Here is a 23,275-nt window from a genome sequence, read left to right as displayed (position 1 = left end):
ATTACAAGGGTTCTTCGTAAGTAAGATGTCAGATGAAAGGCTTAGTGTTGGAGACTCTAATTATTTCAATCTGCTGTCCCTTTCTCTGTCACGATAAGCCTGTTGTGGATTAGTGTTTTTGCCTTTGGGCAAGGAATGGAAACATGTGATGCTGATGTGTTAGTCTGAATATATTTAAGGGCCTGTTTTTGTACTTCTTAAACTTATAATTTGTATATTCACTGTAGTCCATGCATTATCTGTTGGCACATGCAATGTAATTGATTTGGTTTGAGCTTTTTTTTAAAATTTTTTAACATAAATCATATCCTAGTTATGCTTGTCTCTGGGTCATCTGAGTAGAATATTATATAAAATCTACAGGTGGCTGATCATGATCATAGTTCTTTGTTATTTGCTGTTCCTAATTTCATTTTCAGAGAGTAAAAATACCTATGTATTCAAGGGGGGCTGATACTTGGATATTGGTTATATTGTTGTCTCTATTTTCAGGAATTTAAAAATGTATCCATATTAAAAAATAGTCTGTAAGTGAAGACTTTTTAGATAACTTTCTAATAGAGTCTTGTTCTTTTTGAATATTATGTATGTCATAATCCTGACTTCCAAGTAGGGAAAAGGACCATTTAAAACAGTTAAAACAATTATATAGTACAGTATTATATATATGTATTTTTAATGAGAATGATACAGTTAAGATGTGAGAAGTAAGAGATATCATAGTAGATGGAGAGGTAAGTATTGGAAAACTTTCTACTGGAGGAAGCATTTAGGCTGAACATTGAAAAATGTGTAATAAAGTAATAAATGCATAATAAAAATCCATTACTAATAAAAGTAATTGATAGGTAATGAAAGTGTAGAATAGGACTTAGTAGCCTGGACAGTTAGATGATTCATCCTTGTTTATATAGCCAGTGTATGCCCCCTTCTTAGGTAATGAAAGTGTAGAATAGGACTTAGTAGCCTGGACAGTTAGATGATTCATCCTTGTTTATATAGCCAGTGTATGCCCCCTTCTTAGGTAATGAAAGTGTAGAATAGGACTTAGTAGCCTGGACAGTTAGATGATTCATCCTTGTTTATATAGCCAGTGTATGCCCCCTTCTTTTTTTCTAACTTTCAGAAAAATAAGAAATTTATTTTCATTTTATTTTGTTAGGAAGGAAGTGAAGGACAAGTGTTGGTCCTTGGGGCCACAAATCGCCCTCATGCTTTGGATGCTGCACTCCGAAGACCTGGGCGATTTGATAAAGAGATTGAGATTGGAGTTCCCAATGCTCAGGACCGGCTAGATATTCTCCAGAAACTGCTTCGAAGGGTACCCCATTTGCTCACTGAGGCCGAACTGCTGCAGCTGGCAAATAGTGCTCATGGATATGTTGGAGCCGACTTGAAAGTCTTGTGTAATGAAGCAGGTGAGCGTGATTTACTATGGTGAGTCTATATTGATGAACTTATCTCCAGTTTATTTACATACAAATAATTTATATTTTGCTTATTTCTTAATGGAAGTAGCTTTGTTTCTAATTGTAAAATACATTTATTGAAAAAATCTAGTTGATTCAGAAAACTATAAAAAAGAAATAAAAATCACTCAATCCTTCCTCTAAAGGATAACCACCATTATAGTGCATGCAGTCAGCCCTCCATATCTTTGGGCTCAGCACCTGAGGATTCAACCCACTGTGCTTTGAAAATATTCAGGGAAAAAAAACAAAAAACAACAACAAGATAAAACAGTAAAAAATAATAAAAAATTTAAAAAGATAGTATTGCAACTACAGTGGACCTTTGAACTATGAGGACTTGAACTGCATGGGTCCACTTATATATGAATATTTTTAAATAAATATATTGGAAATTTTTTTGGAGATTTGCAATAATTTGAAAAAGCTTGCTTTTTCTTTAGCTTACTTTATTGTAAGAATACAGTATATAATATATATAACAAAAGATACGGTTAATCAACTGTTTATGTTATTGGCAAAGCTTCAGGTCAACAATAGGCTATTAGTAGTTAGGCTTTGTGGGAGTCAGAAGTTATACATAGTTTTTTGACTGCACGGGGATTGGTGTCCCTGACCCGCAAGTTGTTCAAGGGTCAACCATGTTTACATAACATTTACATTGGATCAGGTAAAAGTAATCTAGAGATTATTTAAATTATATAGGAGGATGTGTGTAGGCTATATGCAAATACTGAACCATTAAGGGGCTTGAGCATTCCTTAGATTTTGGTGTCTTAGAGGTCCTGGAACCAATACCCCATAGATACTAAGGGATGACTATATATTAGACTTCTCCAAAGTACACACACACACACACACACACACACACGTAATCAGATGCATTGGTGGCAATATTGATGATGACAATATTTATTGCTGTATTGTGCTGTGGAAATCAGAGAAAAGTATAAGCTAGAGAATCACAATTTTCCTTAAAATTGAGTGTCATGATGGACTCCTGTTAACTTCAGTAGGGATGGTACCAGGTTTGAGAGGCTGAAGAAGAGACCCAGAACCAATGAATGAAACTTAGGGCTTATTTGGCAGCACTTACTTATAGGGTGGTCCAGTGGTCGTGGGCTGGACAGGAGAACTGCAATTACTTGCATAAAGCATGCAGCTTGTATAGCATTTTCACTTAACATCCTCCCCATGGCAACTTCCACATGGCAACCTCCTTTCTCAAGTTATTGCTGTCAGGGGCATCTGCCATACAGGGTCATTCATTCTCAGGATATGCTTAAATTATTGCTGTCAGGTGCATCTACCATATACTCCACACCAGTGTACCCCTCCATGGCCCTCTCATTCTTATGCCATTCTGTCATGATATCCCTGGGGCCAGGTATGTGGAGGAGCATTGCAGCCAGATGCTGCAGTAGCAATAAAAACTACAACAATAAAGAATAACAAATATAATAACAATCATACTGTACAGAAAGTTTTTCAAGGGCTTAGGAGTTGATTAAAACGCATGGTTATAGGATTGTAAGACTTAGATTCTATAGTGGAAATATGGGTATTTAAGGCCTGCATGGCCTGGTTTAGATTGTGAAAGTCATCAGGAATATATACACAACAGGTTTTAATTAATGCACAGTTTCCGCCCTTGGGGAGCAGTTAAGATGTCTATAGCCATGCGATTTTACAAAGAGGGGTGCATGACCCACTATCTCTATCTGTACTGCTGTCATCCACTCTAGCCCATCATCATGTACAGCCTACCCACAGCAGGAGTGACATTAACTTGCTCCCTCACCAAGCAGGAAATATGCCATCTCATGTCGTTGGTGGTGGGAAACTTGCTGCAAGAGGTGCTGTTGTCACTGAAGGGAAATAGGTGAAGGTCATTATAGCAAGTATAAGGTTAGTTGCTTGGGTGTGGCATGGCAGGCCCACAGTGAAGGAGAGGGGCATCTCTCCACAGACCCAGCAGTCTCTTTTCTTCTGGAGAGAGATAACCATCTGCTCCCAGTCAGTGAAGAGATTTGTGGCACACCATCTATGGGCAAAAGGTGAGATGTTTAGTGGGTATAAGAAAGGAGAAGTCCTGGCCATTTAACAAAACATGGGGAGTTTTTGTCATTCTGAGAGAGCACCACCCCTGGCAGGAGCAGCCTGATGTCTGGTTTACAATACCAAATGGACTGGCCTTCCTCTGTAATATGTTGCAGGAGGCCAGAGCAAGACAGTGGAGGTATTAAAAGGTTTCATCATGGGAGGATATTCATCCCCTTGCACAAGGGAGGACTAGGATTCATTATTTTAGCATTACGATGGAGAGTATGGTGTAAAATAGGTATGACCTGTATATCCTGATATAGGCCTTTCCCCATGGAGCAGAAAAACTGAACCATCAGGGTCTGGTTTACCATTTCCCAGAACCACATAATGATGTGCTCCCCAGTAGGTAGGTCCTTTGGCAAGGGCAATAGAAGGTTACTTTGTGTCCAAGGTTGGGGGCAAAGGTACACTGTCCTTTACCCTATCTACCTGGATCCTGATGGTGGTATCACATCCTTGTGTCAGAAGAGTATACATGATGGGGCGATGAGAACGTGCATGTTCATTCAGGTTGTGCCTGGCTGCTGGTAAGCAGTGTGTCCGCAGAGCCAGAGATCACGTCTCCTGTAGGAATTGTTTCAACAGTCTATTCATTTGTTCATTTAGCCCCACTGCTGTAGGGTTGTACGGCAGGTGGATATGCCAGTGGATATCCAGGACCTCTGCCCATTCCTGCAGTTTATATCTGGTAAAGTGTGAGCCCTGGTCACTGTTAATATTGATGAGGACGTTGTAGGCTGCACACAGCTGTTCTGGTTTTATGGTGGCTTTTTGTGTGGCATACTTGCTGGGATTTGCCCGTAGTAGCCCCGTGCAGGTTTCTGCACAAGGCATAGTGACAGCTATCCAATAGAGACAAAGATTCTATGTAGTCTATCTGCCACCATTGTGCTGGGCTCTGGCCCCGGGTGGTCTTTCTGGTATCAGGTGGCAAGGGCCTATGGCACTCCTGTGCACAGGTAAGATATTGCTGACAGACGTGTACTATGTCTTTGTATCGTAGTGGCAGGCCCCAATTCTTTGCTATGGCCCAAAGGGTAAGTTGTCCCCTATGTCCTGTCTTCTTTTGTAATCAATTGACCACCTCTTCTGTGTGGACTCCCTTGAGGGGACAAATGCAGGTTAATTTGTGTGCCTGTTGATTTCCAGGTGGTGTAGATGCAGTATGGGGATACACATGGTAGATGATTGTATGCATCCCCTGGATGCAGTGGGGAATGTCCTTCTATGTGTCAGTACCCCAAAGGAGGTGACCTGCTACTGTCTAGTCCTATGGTTCCCATTGTAGTAGCCACATGGTGAGTGGCTTTACATTGGATTAGGTAAAAGTAATCTAGAGATTATTTAAATTATATGGGAGGATGTACATAGGCTATATGCAAATGCTATGCCATGTTATATAAGGGGCTTGAGCTGTCCTTAGATTTTGGTATCTCAGGGGTCCTAGAACTAATACCTCATAGACACTAAGGGATGACTATATCCTATCAGACTTTTCCAAAGTACACACACACACACGCACACACACATAATCAGATGCATCAGTGGCAGTATTGATGAAGATAATATTTATTGATATATTGTGCTTCGGAAATTAGGGAGAAGTGTATGCTGGAGAATCACAATTTTCCTTAAAAATGTCATGCTAGATGCCTATTAACTTCAGACAGCCCAGCTGTGGGTACACAGGACTGTTGGGTCTGGCTTATAGAGGAGGTCCATCCAGACAGCTTGCAGCTCAGCTCATTGGCTGCTATGTCCTTGGCCTGTGTCAAACCAGATACTGTCAGTGGATGGCTGAATGGCCATACCTGTCCAAGTGCAAGGATTGCCTCGTGACAAGCTGTCTGTGTACCAGGCCTAGTCAGACATTGGGTCCTGTCCATCCCGTATGAAGGAGGGAATTTATGGAGATTCAGCGGCCTCCCTCAAAGACTATGTGACAGTTGTTACACAGATGACAGGACCAAGCACCAAATGGAGCTCTGAGCTCAAGGGGCTATTTGTGTGCTCCTCTGTTGCAGGTATGCATGCCATTTGGCCACAGTCTGTGTCTGGGCATTCCCAGACTTTGGTTTCTGGAAGATACCCTTTAGCCAACCTGCTTTGGGGTACTGGGTACGTACTAGCATTGGGACCCCCTTTGTAATATTCCCCACTTGTTGTAAGGCATAATGTATAGCACAGAGTTGTTGTTCCATGGCACTATATCTAACTTCACCTTTTATTCATAGCTGGGACCAGAATCCTAAAGGCACACATGTGTTCTCTGCCTTTGCCACAAGCCTAACCCAAACTCCTCAGGATAATGGCTACATCTAGTTCACAAGGCCATCTCTGCACCTGAACTCCCTTGGCTTGTATTTGTTTCACTGTGACTTTAGCATGTTCAAAGTTCTCATCCTCCTTTGTGGATTAGTCTCAGTGGGCCCCCTTCTTGTCTAACCAGTATAGGGGTCTAAGGAGTTGGGCCAAATGGGGAATAAAAGAATGCCCATACCCTACGAGTCCTAAGAAGGTTTCCAGCTGCTTTGGTGTCACAGGATGTGAGTAGGTCTGCACCTGTCCATTGATTGCAGACCCAAGTATTTGGCTGATAAGCCTCGACCCTGGATTTTATCTGTGTTATGACTCATCCTCTGTTTGCCAGATGAGACAGCAAGGTGTGGGGGGCACAGTTTGAAAGCTGAAAAAAGACTCAGAAGTTAGCATGATATCATCAGTGTAATAGAAAACATGTACCCCTTCAAGACCACCGTGACTACGCAGATATCCCTGGGGCAAGATGGTAAAGGTCTGTTGTTCTTCCCAGGTGAATGCAAATTGGTCTTGACTCTGGGGAAGTGGGGATGCTGAAGAAGGCATTGGTTAAATCAGTAACAAAATGGTATGTGTCCAGTGTCTCTCCTACTCTCTTTAGAAGAGAGGTGATATTGGGAACAGGTGCATACATTGGGGGACCACCTTATTTAATTCCCGGTAACCTTCTGTCACTGTCCATGTCCCATCAGGCTTCCGCGTGGGCCATACAGGGCTGTTGCATGGGCTGTGCACTGGCCTTATAATGCCTCCTTGGGCTAACTCCTTCACAATCTCTGTGGTCTCATTATGTCCCCCAGCAGGCAGTATTGCTTCAGTGCTACTACTTGCTGTGTGGGATTGGCAACTGTACTGGTGTCCATTTCACTTTCCTGTTGATCACATGCTTCACCACTCAGGCAGAACTCTCCAGCAGTCGTTTGGAGGGTCAAGCCTCATAAGGTATCCATTCCCAAGATGTATTCCGAGATGGGAACTATGCATGCTGAGTAGGGTTTTGGTGGCAGTCTCCCAACTTATAATACTAGTTCAACTTGTCTGACTCCCGCTCCATAACCACCTATTGCTGTTATAGGCCCTTGAACCAATGAATGTCACCATATATGAAAGTACATTCAGCTCTAGTATCCACTAGGGTACACACAGTCTGTTTATTCTTAGGTGACCAATATATAGTTAGTTCTACATGTGGCCTCTGGTCCCCAGGTACCCTGGCCACTATTACTCTTATCGGGATTCCGGGGCCTTGGTTTTCATCCAGTCTAGTGGGGTTGACACCTGCCATCCCTGTGTAGGAATGGTGGTGGGCTGAACATGAGGCTCTTTAGTGAAGCACAGTTCTGGTGTCAGCTTCTGCCACAGTCTGACCAGAACAGCATTAGGTTGTTTATCTGTTTTCATAGTAGCTGTTTGTACCACATTTGTTGGTCAGTCACCCTGATGGGCCCCTTGACTGTCTCCTTTCCTTTGGCACCCTTGCCTTTCATCCCAGCAGCATGTATCCTTCGCCTACGCAGTTTCTCCGTTTCTTCTAAGTTGGGGGCTGCTTGGGCCACCTGAGACACTGGCTGTCCTACTAGGGGGCTCTGGATAGACACTAGCACACCATACCATTGGTTGGGTGCAGGTTGTAAGATTGTATCTTTCATATTGGCAGTGAAAAGCCCTTTGTTGGACCTTGGTAATGTTCAGCATAGATAGCATGTTTCATCCCTGATTCCCAGAGGATGTCCTGCAATTCCTCCATAGTCTGCCATCGCAAAGGAGATGTGGGGACATTGCCCTCATTTGGCCACGCTTCATTGCAGCCTACAACCACCCAGCTACAGAGGGGCATGGCCTGATCCTCATTATTGGCACCATAGAGGTGGTGCCTCATGGCTGGGTGGCATGCACTGGATGCCATTCCACTCATCTTGAGTCTGGACTCTCCATCCCCATGTCCCATACACAGAGAAGCCAACTCTCAATCAGCCGTCTCTCCTCCTTCCTGAACCCAGCTACTGCCCGACTCTACCAATTCCACAGTGGTGTAGTACTGCATTGTGGTGTGCTGCCATCTTTCAGGCAGAGACAAGTTTTGTAGGTCTAGTCCCTACAGGCACGATTGGTCTGACTATCTTGGTAGTGACTACGGATGGATAGAGAGGACAGGAACCTCTATGGACTTATCCCAGTCCTCACTGCTCCTCACTAGAGCTCTCTATTGGGTCCCTGGACTTAGAATCCCAGGAAAATTTAGTCATATAGTCCTAACTTGGCATGGGAGCTGGCGACCCTTCAAACGGGCTACCTGATAAGCTAGAATTTCCATTTTGTCATCCTGTTGCTGCAGTTGGGACAGTAGGGTCTCTGATGTTTTAGCTTGATCTAGTCTGGCATGTCTTTCCAGTCATAATTTGTCCTGTAACAGATGACCCCTTGTCTGTGCTGGGAGCTCAGTCTCAGTTGTTGCTTGGAGCATAGTTAAGAATGGCCAGCCAATTGTGGCTGTCATAGCTTGGGCATCTAACTTAGATCCATCCCCTGCAATGGTGTTTTTGGGGTGTTCCTGTACTCATACATTAGGCCCCATCCACTAAGGATAGTGGCTTTTGGGCCCCACATAAAGTGATGGTCAGCCTGCTATTTCCCTCTCATATTTCCCCTTTCCTGATCTTACTGTCTCAGTGCTCATGAGATTTTCTCCAGCTTCCCACTGTATTCACTAGTTGTGGTACTGGGTCCCAGTTAATTTCATCCATAAGGATGGCACCAGATTCAAGAGGCAAAAGAGACCTGGAGCTAGCAAACAAGACATAGGGTTTTATTAGGGAGAACTAACATACAGGAACAGTCCAGTGGCGGCAGACTAGACAGGAGAACCTCAATTGCTTGAAAAAGCATGCAGCTTATATAGCACTTTTTCTTAGCATCCTCCCTCCAGCAGCCTCCATGTGGCAACCCGCCTTTCTTGAGTTATTGCTCTCAGGTGCATTTGCCATGCACCTACTACCACTGTAATGGCATGAATCAATTTCTGAGGATTAACGTCCTTGTAATCTCATGGCCTAATTCCTTCCAGTGATCCTACCTCTTAATACCATCACAATGACAATTAAACTTCAACATGAATTTTGGAAGGGACATTCAAACTGTAGCAGTTATTTTAGAGCTTCAGTCCAGAAATAGCAATGCAGTAACTTTTACTTCCAAATGATTGACTCATAGTTACCTAATTTAGTAGGCTTTGAAGACTCTGCCTTTAATCCTTTTCTCTTTTTCATCTGGACTGATATATGTAGGGAAAGAGGTTCAAAAAGGGGAAAAAAAAAAACAGGAAAAGAACATTTGAGAGCGATATTTAGGAGTCTTCAAATATCTTACTCTTGGTGGAGAAAATCAGTTTTCTTTCATTTTATTTGATCATTACACAATTTCTAGGTTATAGGAATCACAGTTGGGAGAGACTGCAGGTTATATAGACTATCAGGGCAAATACAAACATTCTTTTGGTACATTATGCTTTAGGACTAGGTCCCATTCTGTCTAGTTTCTGTGCGTCACAGGGATTAGTGGACCTGGTCATAGAAATGAATTACCTAGGGATCAAAAAGCAGTACTATCAGTAGATAGCTTTGCCTCTTTCATTGCATTAGGTGGTGTTGAAGAGTCTGGATTGCTGTGTAGATGTTGCTCTATAGGACTTGCCCGTGGCATCTAGGCAAGTAAGTATTCAGTGTTCAGCATGTCTTACTAGAGACTTTTTGACTTTCTAATACATTTTATGCACTCTAGAAGGCTCTGAGATTCTTGCTGTCCAGAAACACACAGTCTGATGAAAGAGATTTATAAACCAACTACACATGCAATGTTAAAATACTCATTAAAAATGTAAAAATGTAGTGACTTCTGTGAGGAAAGGAAATACCGTGGTTAAATAGGGAAAAATGGTATCTAAAAAGAAGCTTAAAGTTGGAGTTCTACAATGAGAAGGTGAGAAAAGGAAAACATTCTTTGATTGACTCCTACCAAGCCTGTGATAGAAGTATCAGACAGGCTCAACAGAGGCCTCAGAGCGGGTATCTGGCAGAGCTGGGCTCTAAAGCCAAGGTCATCTTACTTCAACTTCACACTTTTAATTAAAACTAAATAATAAAACATGGATTTTTTTCAGAGTGGTATAAGACTTTATAATTTAATTTTAGCCTGTGATACTAAGGATAGGATCAATTCATAAAATAGAAAATATCCAGGTATTGAACTGATCTATTTCTCCTAATCTAGTGATAAATCAGATTATGTAAAAAGATTAGTGTTGTAATTACATAATCCAGTAGGGAAAATACATGTGGTTTTGTGTATACTGTCCCAAATATTAGTATATATTGTATTATGTATTATGTAGTATTATTTTCTTAATTTTATATATCAGAATAAAGTTTAAAAACAGTATGTTGGAATTTTTTGCAAGAAAATTTTCTAAAGAGGCAGTGTGGTATAGTGTATAATAGGTTTTGAGAGTTGGACAGACCAGCTTTTAAACTCAAGCTCATGATCTTAGGCAGGTTCTGTGCCTTTTCTGAGCCTCAGTTTTCTCCATTTGTAAATTGAGGGGATTGGAGTAGATGATATTTTAGTGTCATCATGTATTAGGACATTCCCTGGATGTAAAGGAGAAGAAGAAAAAAATGGAAGAAAAAGGAGGATAGGAAGAATTAGAAAAAGGAAAGGGAGAAAAAAGAAAAAGCCCTAAGCATCTTCCGGCCTCATCAGTTATTTTCAGTGGTCTTATCTTTTGTACTTGTTTGAACGACTTACACTTAGGTAGTTAGTCAGAGTTTTCCCATGATGTTCTTAGAAACAGTGCTATAAAGCAGACTAATGTTGGTTGTCAAGTGCACTGCATTTTCTTATTGTAACAGTTTTATAATTTATGACTAAAGACTGAGTAAATTATCAATTTGGTTATCAGTGTGACTTAGAGGGAAAGCTGAAACAACTGTGAAACTCCAAGGATTTAAAGTGGTAGGATTAAAATTAAAAATATGTGAAACAAACCTGAATTTAATGGGAAAGAATAAGTAACAGAGAGAGATTTAACTTACGTACCCAGAAATACATCTCCTGGAGATGGAGTCTCTTAGTGTCACACTCACAAATCTGGTCAAGATGCCTTAACTGCCCATATAGGCCAGTGGCCATTTACAAGCACTCCACTTAAACATAGCACAACTGGTGAACAATGAAAACACCTCCTAAAAAGCACTTGTTTTAAACAAATGTAGTTAAAGGCTGTATCAGAACCAAAGCTTCGTAATCTGTCAGTGGGAAGGCAAAAATGGACTAACAGCAGTTATTTAAAGCAGCCTCAATGTCCTACATTTTTGAAGATTACATAGCACTTGCTCATTGTTACTTATAAAGGTAGCAATAACTTCTTAAGAGTTCTTTCATCAGCTCAAAGCAGGGATTTCTGAAAGCAATAAAGGGTGGAAAAAAGAGATGATTCCCGAGGTGTTTACAAACAAAACTAAGCTCAACTCTAAAATTAATAAACACTGTTCACCTCTATCAAGGGTGTATAGGGTAATAATTATGTCTCCTAGATTTCACAGATATTTCTAAGATTATTCTTCTTCAATTCAACTAATCAAATACTTCTTGAGCACCTATAATATACCAGAAGTTATTAATATTGCCTCCAAATATTAAGATATTACCATGACTCTTTGAAAAAACAATGATTCTAACCTTAGAGATAATTCTAAGATCAGTGTAATGATTGTGACTGCTTGCACCTGTAGAATTTGCTAAACTAGGTTACTGGGGCCCATCCCCAGAGTTTCTGATTCAGTAGATCTGAGCTGGTGCCTGAGAATGCTAACAAGCTCCCAGGTAATGCTGATGCTCGTGCTAATGCTGCTGATCTGGGGACCATACTTTGAGAGCTCTTGACCTAGGGCATTGGTTCCTAAATCTTATTATGCATCAGGTGCACCTGGGAAACTACAGGCACACTCACTTACTCATGCTCACACTTACATTCCCACTCATAGTTAATTGTTTAAGGGAGTTAGGGAGCTGGAGGCAGGATCTATAATGTTTTCCAAGTGATTTTGAAGCAGCCAGTCCTGCACTTGCCTGTGAGTGGGCATTGGATTCGCTGATTTAGGCAAGTGATTCTCCAATCTATGTAAGAATCATTTGTAGAGCTTGTGAAAACACAGTTCTGAGGTCTAGAAGATCCAGTTGGGGTCCAGAAGATCCAAATGGGGCCCAAAATTTGCATTTCTAACAAGCTTGCAGGTGTGTCAGTGCTGCTGGTCCTAGAACTGTGCTTTGAGAATCACTGATCTAGGGCAATCAATTACCTGGTTTTTGGAGACTCTCTGTAACTGATTTAAATAACTGGATTAAATTTAGGGAATGAAATTCTTTGACTATCTCTAATAGTGTTGTTTCCTCCCAGAGGTTTTTTTGTGATAGTAATGTGCTCTTCCAAATTATTATTTAACTTTCCCACTCAAGGGAAAATGAATGTCTGTTTGTTTTGCAGTTATATATAATGGTTCTAAATAAAACTTAAAGGTGGCAAATAATTCTGAAAAAAAAAAAAGGCACAAATTAAACAGTTAATTAACAATTAAGAATACAAGAAAGAATACAGACATGTGTATTTCCTAGTTAAGATTGTGGACCTGCATGTTGTTTGTGCTCTTTATATGTTGTCTGATGATTTTCCCTCTTCCTGGACTGCCGCATAATGAAGTAAGCTCTGTACTTTTTAACAAAAGTTGTGCACATATGTCCAGTAATGGCATGAATTGAAGTGATTCAGAATTTCTTAGAACATAGTGAGTTAGGCTTCCTGATTGTTTCTGTAATCTAAAGGTTATTATTTGTAGGATACGAATACAAAACCTCTGTAGTATTTATGTAGCTTGTACGTGCCTTTTCAGAGGATGGAAAGTTTACAGTCCATACTTTGTAAGAGTGATGCTGCATCTTTTGCAGTGTGCTTACTGTCAACATCTCTAATCTTTTATTCCAGGTTACTAAATATTTTCCATATCTTTTAACTTTGTTCCCATAATGAATATGAAATTTGGAAGTACTAAATACAATGGGTACTATTGCTTTCAACACTTAGATCTCCCATTATCTGACCAGATATAACATTTGGTGTTTGTGATTGGGTGTGAAACTTATTTTCAAAAGTTATATTTTCTTTATAATTAATTTTTCAGCTAGAGTGTGATTTGATATGTCATGACTTGTCCAAAGATCTAATGTTTTGTAGTTCACCTTTTTAAAGCAAAGAGCAGCTGTATGTTGAAATGTTTTATCTCAAATGGACAAGCTGTTTACAAGTTAGACTCTAACACATCCTGACATTTAATGTTTATGTTTGTATTCCTCCTGGGATTAGACTGCCTTTCTAATTAATTAGTTGCATAGCCTTTTATTAATTCCCTCAAAATTTATAATGTTTTAAATTAACAACATACATAAGCATACTGCATTTTTTGGAAAACATGAATTGTTAATTATGTAGCAGTGACATGAGTTTTATAAACTCTGTTGAATGTTAGAAGATGCTTAGCAACAATGTTTTCCAAATATAGGGATTTATTATAAACTTATCCTTCTAAGGCTGCCTGTGCCATTTCAGGAGAGTGAATATAAATAGATCTTGATTTCTTCAAGAAGTGGACTTAGTCATATTGTTTACAGTGAAAGGAAGTATTTGCTTTGCATCTCTAAGAATTGTCTTTAGCATCCTTGTTAATTACACATCATTTCAACATGTTCTTACCAAATTCTCAGGCCTTGATACAGTAGCATAACAGAACAGGAAAAATTAAACCTCATATTTAAATAATTATTTTGTTATTATAGCACTTAAATCCATCTAGTAACAATTCTGAATCTAATAATTGTAACTTTTTTTGAGATGGAAAATTTTATCTCTTGTCCAGTGTTCTGAGATATTTTTAGCTCATTAGTTTCTCTACCCGCAACTAGCTTACTTTAACCGGAATTTATGGAGCATCTGCTATGTATGTAATGGTCCAACTCTTATGAAAGGTCCTGTTTCTAATATTTTTTACTATTTTTTTCAATTCTGCCAATGTTTGCTAAGTTAGAATTAAAACATTGATACTATAAAAATTTTATATTTTAAAATAAAATCCAGGGAAATAATGGGATTTATTACAAAATTTATCATGAGCTCTACATTCAAATGCTAGCATTATACTTTATCAGCTGATAAACATTGAGCAAGTCATTCAACCTCTTGGGTTTTATATCCTCACTAGCTAAATAGGGATAACACTATGGTTTTAAGAGTTCTTATGAGGTTTAGTAATATAGCCTGGCAGCAGTAGTGATGGTTTATATAGTCCCTTGATAACTGTTACTTCAGTTCTTATTTTCTTCTTTAGCCTCTGGAAAACTGGTATTTAAACATTTTCTAAAAATTGTATTTTATGTATATTTCTGCATTTCTCTCATAGAAGCTTATTTGGATTTTGGCAATTTTTCTGATATCTTATGAAGTGTTCTTTATTATCATAATATAAGAGATAGGGAAATCTGGCAGAGTCCTTTGCTTTGCTAAAGTAGTGATTTTTACTGAATCTGAATCAGTAAAAATGTTGCACGTCAATAAGAATATGCAGACTGGAGATATGGCTTGTTTTTGGGTAGCCTCCTTGACAGATTTTCTTTCTTGTTGAGACAGATCTTATTCTTTTTGCCCAGGCTGTAGTACAGTGGCGCAATCTCAGCTTACTACAACCTCCGCCTCCTGGGTTCAAGTGATTCTCCTGCCTCAGTCTCCTGAGTAGCTGGAATTAACAGACATGCACTACAACCCCTGTCTAATTTTTGTATTTTTAATAGAAATAAGATTTCACCATGTTGGCCAGGTTGGTCCTGAATTCCTGACCTCAAGGGATCTGCCTGCTATGGCCTCCCAAAGTGGTGCAATTACAGGCATGAGCCACCATGCCTGGCTGACAGATTTTCTTGCTGAACTTGAGTCATCCCAGATGTGAGTTCACTGTAGGCATGTAATAGAGCACAGCAGTAGGAATAGAAATTAAATTGATGTATATGTCATGAAATCAGTCTAATGCAGTGGTCTCCAACCTTTTTGGCACCAGGGACTAGTTTTGTGGAAAACAGTTTTTTTCACGGACCTGGGGTAAGAGGGTGGGGATGGTATCTGGATGAAACTGTTCCACCTCAGATCATCAGGCATTGGATTATAAGAAACAGGCAACCTAGTTCCCTCATGTGCACAATTCATAGTGGATTTCACACTCCTTTGAGAATTAATGCCACTGCTGATCTGTCAAGAGATGGAGCTCAGGCAGTAATGCTTGCTTGCCTTCTGCCCACCTCCTGCTGTGAAGCCCAGTTCCTAACAGGCTGATACTAGCCCATGGCCCTTTGGCTGGGGACCCCTGCTCTAATTAATGCATTTTATAAGGGACATATTATTGTAACTAGATAAATAAGCAGTAATTATGCAGCATATTTCATAAGGCAGTGAATTTTCTCCTCTGTTTTATAATTCTGAAATGTAGTGATAGAATATTATATTTGTGATACTGGGATTTGTCCTACTGCATAAATATTATGGGTATTATATAGAGATGGAATTATTTTCGTCAGTGAAGTGGATGTTTTAATATTACTTTTGCTACTTATTTGAGATGACTGGAGCTGAATGGTTTATTTTGGAAAAAGAGGTGGTAGTTTCAATTCTGTTTATGCTCTAAATGATATATACTATTTACTTTGCTAGTGGAAAATTTTCTGGGTTATTTTCCCAAGACTATAAAAGTATTAAATTTGAGGAAAGATTTTCTTTCTAATTAAAACAATCACAAAAATAAAACCAGGCTAACTAAAAGTTATTTCTAAGAGTTTTTCTTGATTCTTTTTTCTCTTAGTCTTTTCTTATCAAATCCTGTCGGCTCTGTTTTCAAACTTATTCAGAATTTGACCTCTTTAAAAAATTAACTACTATCACTGCTATGCTACAGTTTACACCATCATCGGCTGTTGTCTGGATGATTGAAATACTTTCTTCCTGTCTACTCTTTCTTTTCCACCTCTTGTCTGTTTGTATTTTTTTATATTGCCTGTAAGGTTTGTTCTTGGGTTCTTGCCGAGTTCAAAAAGAAGAAACTGAGGCCAACACAAGAAGATCCAATATGAAGGAATTTATTCAGTCTCCCAGGCGAGGTTCTGCGGTCTGACAGGAGGGGCCGGAGAAGTCACACGAACTCCTCTCAGACGTGGAGTTTTATAGGGAGTGAAGGAGCTCGATTGGTTGTGGGAGAGCAGGACTACTATTGGATAAGGTTACAAGCCTTTGTTTGCATACAGGACTTGGCTGCTATTGGTTAGAATTACTCGGCTGTTATTGGCTAGAAAGACTCGGCTGCTATTGGCTAGAAAGACTTGGCTACTATTGGCTAGAATCACAAGACCCCGCTTGCATACTGGGTTCTTTAAGGGAAAGCCAGGCTGTGCGAGAAAGGGAGAAGGGAACATGCCTGAGCATGTCCGGGCTTTCGGACAAAGGGTGGGAGGTGTGCGTCCGAGCTCCCGGTGAGGCAACCGGCCTTACATTGCCTAACTTGTAGGACTTTGAATTATAGGTTTTGAAGAAGAGAACAGGTCTAGGTTAGAGATGTGGACTTCGGAAGTGTTAGTAGTTAACATGATGAAGCTGTAGAAAGAATGAAATCACTGACCAGGTGCGGTGGCTCACACCTGTAGTCCCAGCACTTTGGGAGGCTGGGGCGGGCAGATAATGAAGTCAGGAGATTGGGACCATCCTGGCTAAGATGGTGAAACCCCATCTCTACTAAAAATACAAAAAGTTAGCCAGGCATAGTGGCACACACCGGTAGCCTCAGCTACTCAGGAGACGGAGGCAGGAGAATTGCTTGAACTCGGGAGGTGGAGGTTGCAGTGAGCCAAGATTGCACCACTGCACTGCAGCCTGGGAGACAGAGTGAGATTCCATCTCAAAAACAAACAAACAAACTAACCCCCAGAAATAATGAAATCACTAACAGAAGGTGAATAGAGTTCCTTCATTCATTGAGCCAGGCACTGCACTAGATGATGGGGCTACCTCGATGAATAAGACAGACTTGGGTTCTCTCCTCATGAAGCTTAAGACTCACAGGGAAATGGAACAGTGTATAAGATGTATGTACAATACAGTATGTTGGGTGTTATGTGATTTCAGAATGCTAATAGAGAAGAGAGGTCTTGGGGAATACCATCATCATTCAAAGGTTGGGTTGTTAGAAAAGATTTGTTATAGGAAACTGAGGACTGGCTAGAGAGATGGGAAGAGAACCCAAAGAAGTGGTGACTTAGATGAAATGAGGTAAGCATTCAGTGAGGAAATAATGTGGTATTGGTTCATGTTCATTGAATACTTGGATTATGTCAACCACTGTTTGAAGCACTGTGTGTGTACTAACACATTTCTACTTCACAGCAACTCTCTGAGCTTATCTTTGTTTTGTAGTTGAGGAAACTTATGTCAGATTAAGGAACTTTCCCAAGATCACACAAGTAATAAATAATGGAACCAGGATCAACAGTGTTGATCACAGTGGAGACTGCAGTTACGTAAAGTGCTTAGATTCCTACTTGGGAGGTCATGGAAGCCTGGAAGAGAGACGTTCTAGTGGTGACTTGTGCCTAGCTGCTGGATTGCAATAAATTGAAGGGTGATTGAGAATTGAAGAAGCAGATATAGTGATTGTCAATTTCTTTTTTAGTTTTAATGGTGTATTATTATTAATATTCAGAGTTTTTATGCTTTCCATAAAAGAGGGATAAATATAGTTAGTCCTCCCTTTTTGTCATCCCTCCCTACCTCCGGTAAAAACCAAATCTAACTATATTTCTTTATTTTTTTCTGGTTACTCTCCTCTTACCTGGGCCCTGTCTTAGTCCACCCAGCTGTGGATCTTCAACCTCTCTTGACATAAGAATTGTGTTCTAATCACCTTAAAAAAAAACAAAAACAAAAAAACCTCAGTATTTTAATAAGGTTGTTAAGCCAGGTAGGTAAATAATTTAATATGAAAAATTTGAAAATGGAAAATGTATTTAGGGCAGTTTGAAACCTAGGAGTGGTGAAGTGAGTTAATCTTGATGTTTTAGAACTATAGGTTGGTGCAAAAGTAATTGTGGCTAGGCGTGTTGGCTCATGCCTGTAATTCCAGCACTTTGGGAGGCTAAAATGGTTGGATCACTTGAGGTCAGGAGTTTGAGACCAGTATGGCCAACATGGTGAAACCCCATCTCTACTAAAAATGCAAACATTAGCCAGGTGTGGTGGCGTGTGCTTATGGTTCCAGCTACTTGGGAAGCTGAGGTATGAGAATTACTTGAACCCAGAAGGAAGAGGTTGCAGTCAGCCAAGATCATGCCACTGCACTCCAGCCTGGACAACAGAGCAAGACTCTGTCTCAAAAAAAAAAAAAAAAAAAAAGTAATTGCAAAAACCCCAATTAGAATGTAATAATAGAATTCCCCATCAGAGATAATTTAGTACTTTCCCTTATTTCACAGATGAGGAGAGATTATGTGATAGATCTAAACTTAAGCAGTTAGTGAGAAATAAGGCTTGGCGCAAGATTCAGGTTTGGAGACAAATGTGCCTTCTACAGTGCCATTACTTTTAAAAGCAACTTTTGAAAGTGATAGAGGGTTTGGAATAGATCTGGCTTCTTTGATCAGTTTAAGTTATAGCAGTCACTTGTAATATAAATAAAGTGAGAACTACAATAACCTTTGAGGATATTCTATTTGATTTTTAAAAAATTTATGTGTTAATGGGCAGTGAAAAATGGTACTTTCCTAGTGATACAGCAGGTGATACTTACCACCTTGTCTATACTCCATACAGAGTTGAAGGAGAATAAAGACTCCAAATAAAACAAATTTTCTAGAGTTCTGATATTTTGAGGAAAGTACATTTTAAAAAAAGGAGACTTTGAATTTTTATATTCACTTTGTCTTCATATATATGAGTATATTCACAAATTTTATGCTCAGTTTTTAGAATTTAAATATGAGATCCAGATGTCCATGTTTTATGTTACCTCTTCATGTAATTAAGTTTCTATAGGTAGGTTGTAATTCTAAAAAACACTGTTAACTTCTCTGATCAGTTTAAGTTTATTGTTAGTTTCCAATGAAGTGCTTAATTGCAATCTCAAAAATAACTTATAACTCAGCAAGCATTGAATATAAAATTTTAGGATTTTATAAACATGGGTCAAGATGATGTTGTTGATTACATCTGGAACAGATGGTTTTGAAGAGCATGGGTTTAGAATAATTGCACTTGTCTAGAATTGATTATATTGTAATATTGATGTGGAGCTTGAGGGGGAACAAGCCATATACAAGTCATACATTGGAAACAATGTGTTGACATTTGGCTCCCTAAAGCTTTTTGCCTTTTCTTCTCTTCAATGTATCTTGTTTTCTAGTCTTAAAAATTTTAAGAGGATTGGAAAATAAAATAATGAAAATGACACATCTTTTGTTGAATTAGCCACACTGTTTATTTCAAAATTATGTTTCTTTAAAGAATATAGCAGTGTTGCTTCTATATTTGCTTAAATTTTTAAAAATTAACTCCAAAGTTAGTGGGAAGAAGAAATGTTGATGGCTTACTTTCAACCATATTCCTTGATGTACATGTGTCCATTTGTTCTTCTTGATAATTGTCTTCAGGTTTCTAAAAATATATGTATTTTTAAAAATTTAATCTTATGGATTCCAGTACGGCCTTATTAGAAATGGTTGATGGCCAATATTTTAAACTTAGCATAATAGAATTTTGTTATTTAAATTTAAATTAAAAAAACACATTTTAATCTTTTAATTTAGTAAATGAAACCAGTTTTCATTTAGTAACGGATGGCTAGAAGGGTTAAGTCTTATTTAAAGTTGTGCCTGAGCTAGTGGAAGACTTAGAACCATGGAGGATTGGTTGCATTCATGTTATAGCTCCAGGGACCTTTAATTTCTGTAAGCTCTTGTTAATATATTTAACACTTAATTCATAAAAATTCTGTTTTTCAACTTACATGTTATTTTCAAGAATAGCATTTGTTGTGTAAAATAGGATACTTTTATATACAGTCTAGAATCAATACTTCAGAGTGGTAAAGAATCCAAAGGCCTGTGGCAGGAGTCTCCAGGATCTCTTATGTTTTTATAGCTTTTGCAAATCAGTAAACTTACCTATTTTTCTTTTCTCCTTTCTAACAATCCACCATACTTTATATCTTCACATACCTACCAACGAATTAATAGAGTTGGATTTAGGTTTATTTAAACATGGTCTTTCATATGTATAAGACTGAACTTTGGAGACTTAGGATTTTATCTTTTATTATTCTACAGGGCCTCCTAATCTCTAAAGTGCTATGTTCCTCGTCCCTATTTATATGCTGTTGTCCCTGCTTGGCATACTCTGCTGTCTCTTTGGCCCCAATTTCCATTTTATCAGCTTAACATCAATTCATTTTTCAGGGCTAACTACTTGAACTTAGACATATGTTTCAGTTTTTTTTCATTTGTGAAATAAAGGAATGTATGAAATTATTTCTGTGAGAGTTGTCTAGGTTAACTAATCCTTCCCGAAACTGAGTTTGATGTTCCTGACATGTGTGTTTGTGCCACTTTGTTCTTTCCATGTCACAGAAGTTGGCATAGTTTATAATAATTACCTGTTATGATGTGTCTCCCCTATTAGACTGTTATTGCTATGAGAAATTGATCTGCTTTCTTGTGTATCCTGACATGTAAGAGCTCAGTACATTTGTTTAATAAAGTAATTATGTCTACGAGGTTCTTGTTGAATATTTTGAATGAATAAATGAGTTAATATTGAAAAGAGGGCCTATGAAAGAGTAACCTTTGTGGTCAATGAATAATATCTTCTCAGTGGCTTTATGATGTAATAATACTTTGATAATTGTTTTGCTTTAACATGAATTGTAATTGAATTGTCAAGAAATATAAGAACAATGGTTCCATTACTGAGAACTGCTTTTTAAAAATATTTTCAAAGTCAGCTTGGTGCATTGGCTCACACCTATAATCCCAGCACTTTGGGAGGCCAGGCCAGGAGAATTACTTGAGGCCAGGAGTTTGAGACCAGCCTGGGCAACGCAGCAAGTCTCTGTCTCTACAAGAGATAAAATTAGCCAGTAGTGGTGGTGTGTGCCTGTAGTCCTAGCTACTTGGGAGGCTGAGGTGGGAGGATTGCTTGAGACTAGGAGTTGAGGCTGCAGTCAGCTATGATCATGCCACTGGTTTTCAGACTGGGTAATAGAGCTAAGACCTTGTCTCTTAAAAAGAAGAATCAAAATAATGGCATGCAAAAAATGCTGTTACCTCTCCTCATGTTTTGTTTTTGCTTTTAACTCACCTTGCCTCTCATACCAAACATAGCCATTTGTATAAAATGTTCTGGCAAGTCAAAACTCTGTGAGTTCTGTAAATCATATAATCTATATTTTGTATTCTAGTATATTTTACACCCTAGTCAGCTTATATAAATTTGTCCTGCAATGATTCCAAGCCTGCTTAGGATTTCTATATAGAAAATTCTCAAAACCCTTTTTATTATTTTTTTTAAAGAGACAGGGTCTTGCAGTATTGTCCAGACTGGTCTTAAACTTCTGTCCTCAAGTGATCCTCTCACCTTGGCCTCCTAAAGTGCTGGGATTATAGGTGTGAGTCACTGTGTCCAGCCCTAAAACCTGTTTTATGGATTGATTTTCCTAGATCATCATGGTTTTAATTATTCTGATTAAAAAGTACTCTAAATAGAAATATTTTACTGTTTTAGTGATAAAATATTAAGGAATAAACTTCATTGTATAAATGCATCTTATTAATTTTTCATCTTATTAATTTTTTAAAAAATTAATAGACTTTTTTTAGAGCAGTTTTAGGTTTACAGAAGAATTGAGCAGAAAGTACAGATAATTTTCATATAACTTCCCCTTTTCCCAGCTTCTCCCATTATTACTGTCTTGCATTAGCATGTTACTTTGTTATAACTGATGAGCTAATTCTGATACAGTGATATTTCATTTTAAACTGCAGTTTATAATTTCTAAAACTACCATTCCTCAATGTTATTTAAACCAGCTTCTGTGTTGTTGCTTTGTTCATAGTTTTTTTTCTTTCACTTCACTTTTTATATACTCTTTTTTTTTTAATAAACTTCTTTCTTGAAGCATTACATATATACATAAGAGAGCATAAGCTAAAAGATACGTGCCTTTTCCAAAGTGAACACACTTGTGTAACCACCACTCAGATCAAGATACAGAGCCTTGCTAGCTTCCTGGTTCTTCTCTCAGACCCTCTCCCAGTCACTACGTGCTCACCTCAACCCAAAAGGCAACCATTTTCCTGGCTTCTAACGCTAAAGATCAGTTCTGCCTGTTTTGTCCTCTCTTCTTTTACTTGTTTTATGGTTTGAGAGTTTCATCATTTTATTCTGTATAGCAGGAGTTCATTTTTATTGCTGAATTTGATTGTGTAAGTATGAGTAATGCCATGAACATTTTTGCACATGCCTTTTGGTGCACAAATGTGTGCATTCTGTTTATTATTTATCTAAGAGTGGATTTATTGGGTTATAGAATTCTTTTTACTAAATACTGCCAAAACTTTTTTGTAGTGATTTTACCAATTTACTCTTCTACCTGTTGTGTGTGAAAATTCTAGTTTCTTCTCGAGGGTGCTGACATCGAAGTTTATAACAGTATTTCGTTTTAGTTCCCTAATGACTGAGACTGAGTACCTTTTTATATTTGAATTGACTATTTAGATGTCTTTCTTTGTGATGTGTCTGTCAGGTATTTGTTGAATTTTTCTGTAGGGTTACTTTTTTAAAATATATTGATTTGTAGAAGTTATTAATATAGCTTGGTTGTGAGGCCTTTGTTAGATATGTGTATTTTAAATATCTTCTACTCTGTGGCTTGCATTTTTATTCTCTGTAGTATCTTTTGAGGAACAGAAAGTTTGTAATTATATACTTATTATAATATATACTGATATAATGGATCCAGTTCATCAGTCTTTTCTTCATGGCTGGTGATTTCTGTAGCTAGCTTAAGAAATCTTGGTCAAATAGACTGTTAGGAATATTTTCTTTTTAGACGGAGTTTTGCTCTTGTTGCCCAGGCTGGAGTGCAGTGGCGCAATCTCAGCTCACCACAACCTCTGCCTCACAGGTTCAAGCAATTCTCCTGCCTCAGCCTCCCAAGTAGCTGAGATTACAGGCATGTACCCCCACGCCCAGCTAATTT

At 38.7% G+C, this 23,275-nt stretch overlaps 1 protein-coding gene across 3 annotated transcripts in view; it reads left to right on the top strand.

Moving 5' to 3' along the window:
• AFG2A (AFG2 AAA ATPase homolog A) overlaps positions 1–23,275 on the top strand; it is a 338,616-nt gene that overhangs the window by 31,014 nt on the left and 284,327 nt on the right. For all 3 annotated transcript variants that reach the window (XR_010345335.1, XM_012473004.2, XM_064383733.1), the window contains exon 9: positions 1,163–1,418. Coding sequence is in view for 2 of the 3 variants with exons in the window: in XM_012473004.2 (XP_012328427.2) it covers positions 1,163–1,418 (256 nt within the window). In the remaining variant the exon portion in view is untranslated. The remainder of the gene's footprint in view (positions 1–1,162; positions 1,419–23,275) is intronic.

The sequence above is a fragment of the Aotus nancymaae genome, unplaced genomic scaffold, assembly GCF_030222135.1.
Source record: "Aotus nancymaae isolate 86718 unplaced genomic scaffold, 86718_ANA_hifiasm-v0.15.2.pri h1tg000033l, whole genome shotgun sequence".
Taxonomy (NCBI): domain Eukaryota; kingdom Metazoa; phylum Chordata; class Mammalia; order Primates; family Aotidae; genus Aotus; species Aotus nancymaae.
The sequence above is the reverse complement of the archived record's forward strand: the minus strand, read 5'-3'. Positions and strand labels throughout refer to the sequence as shown.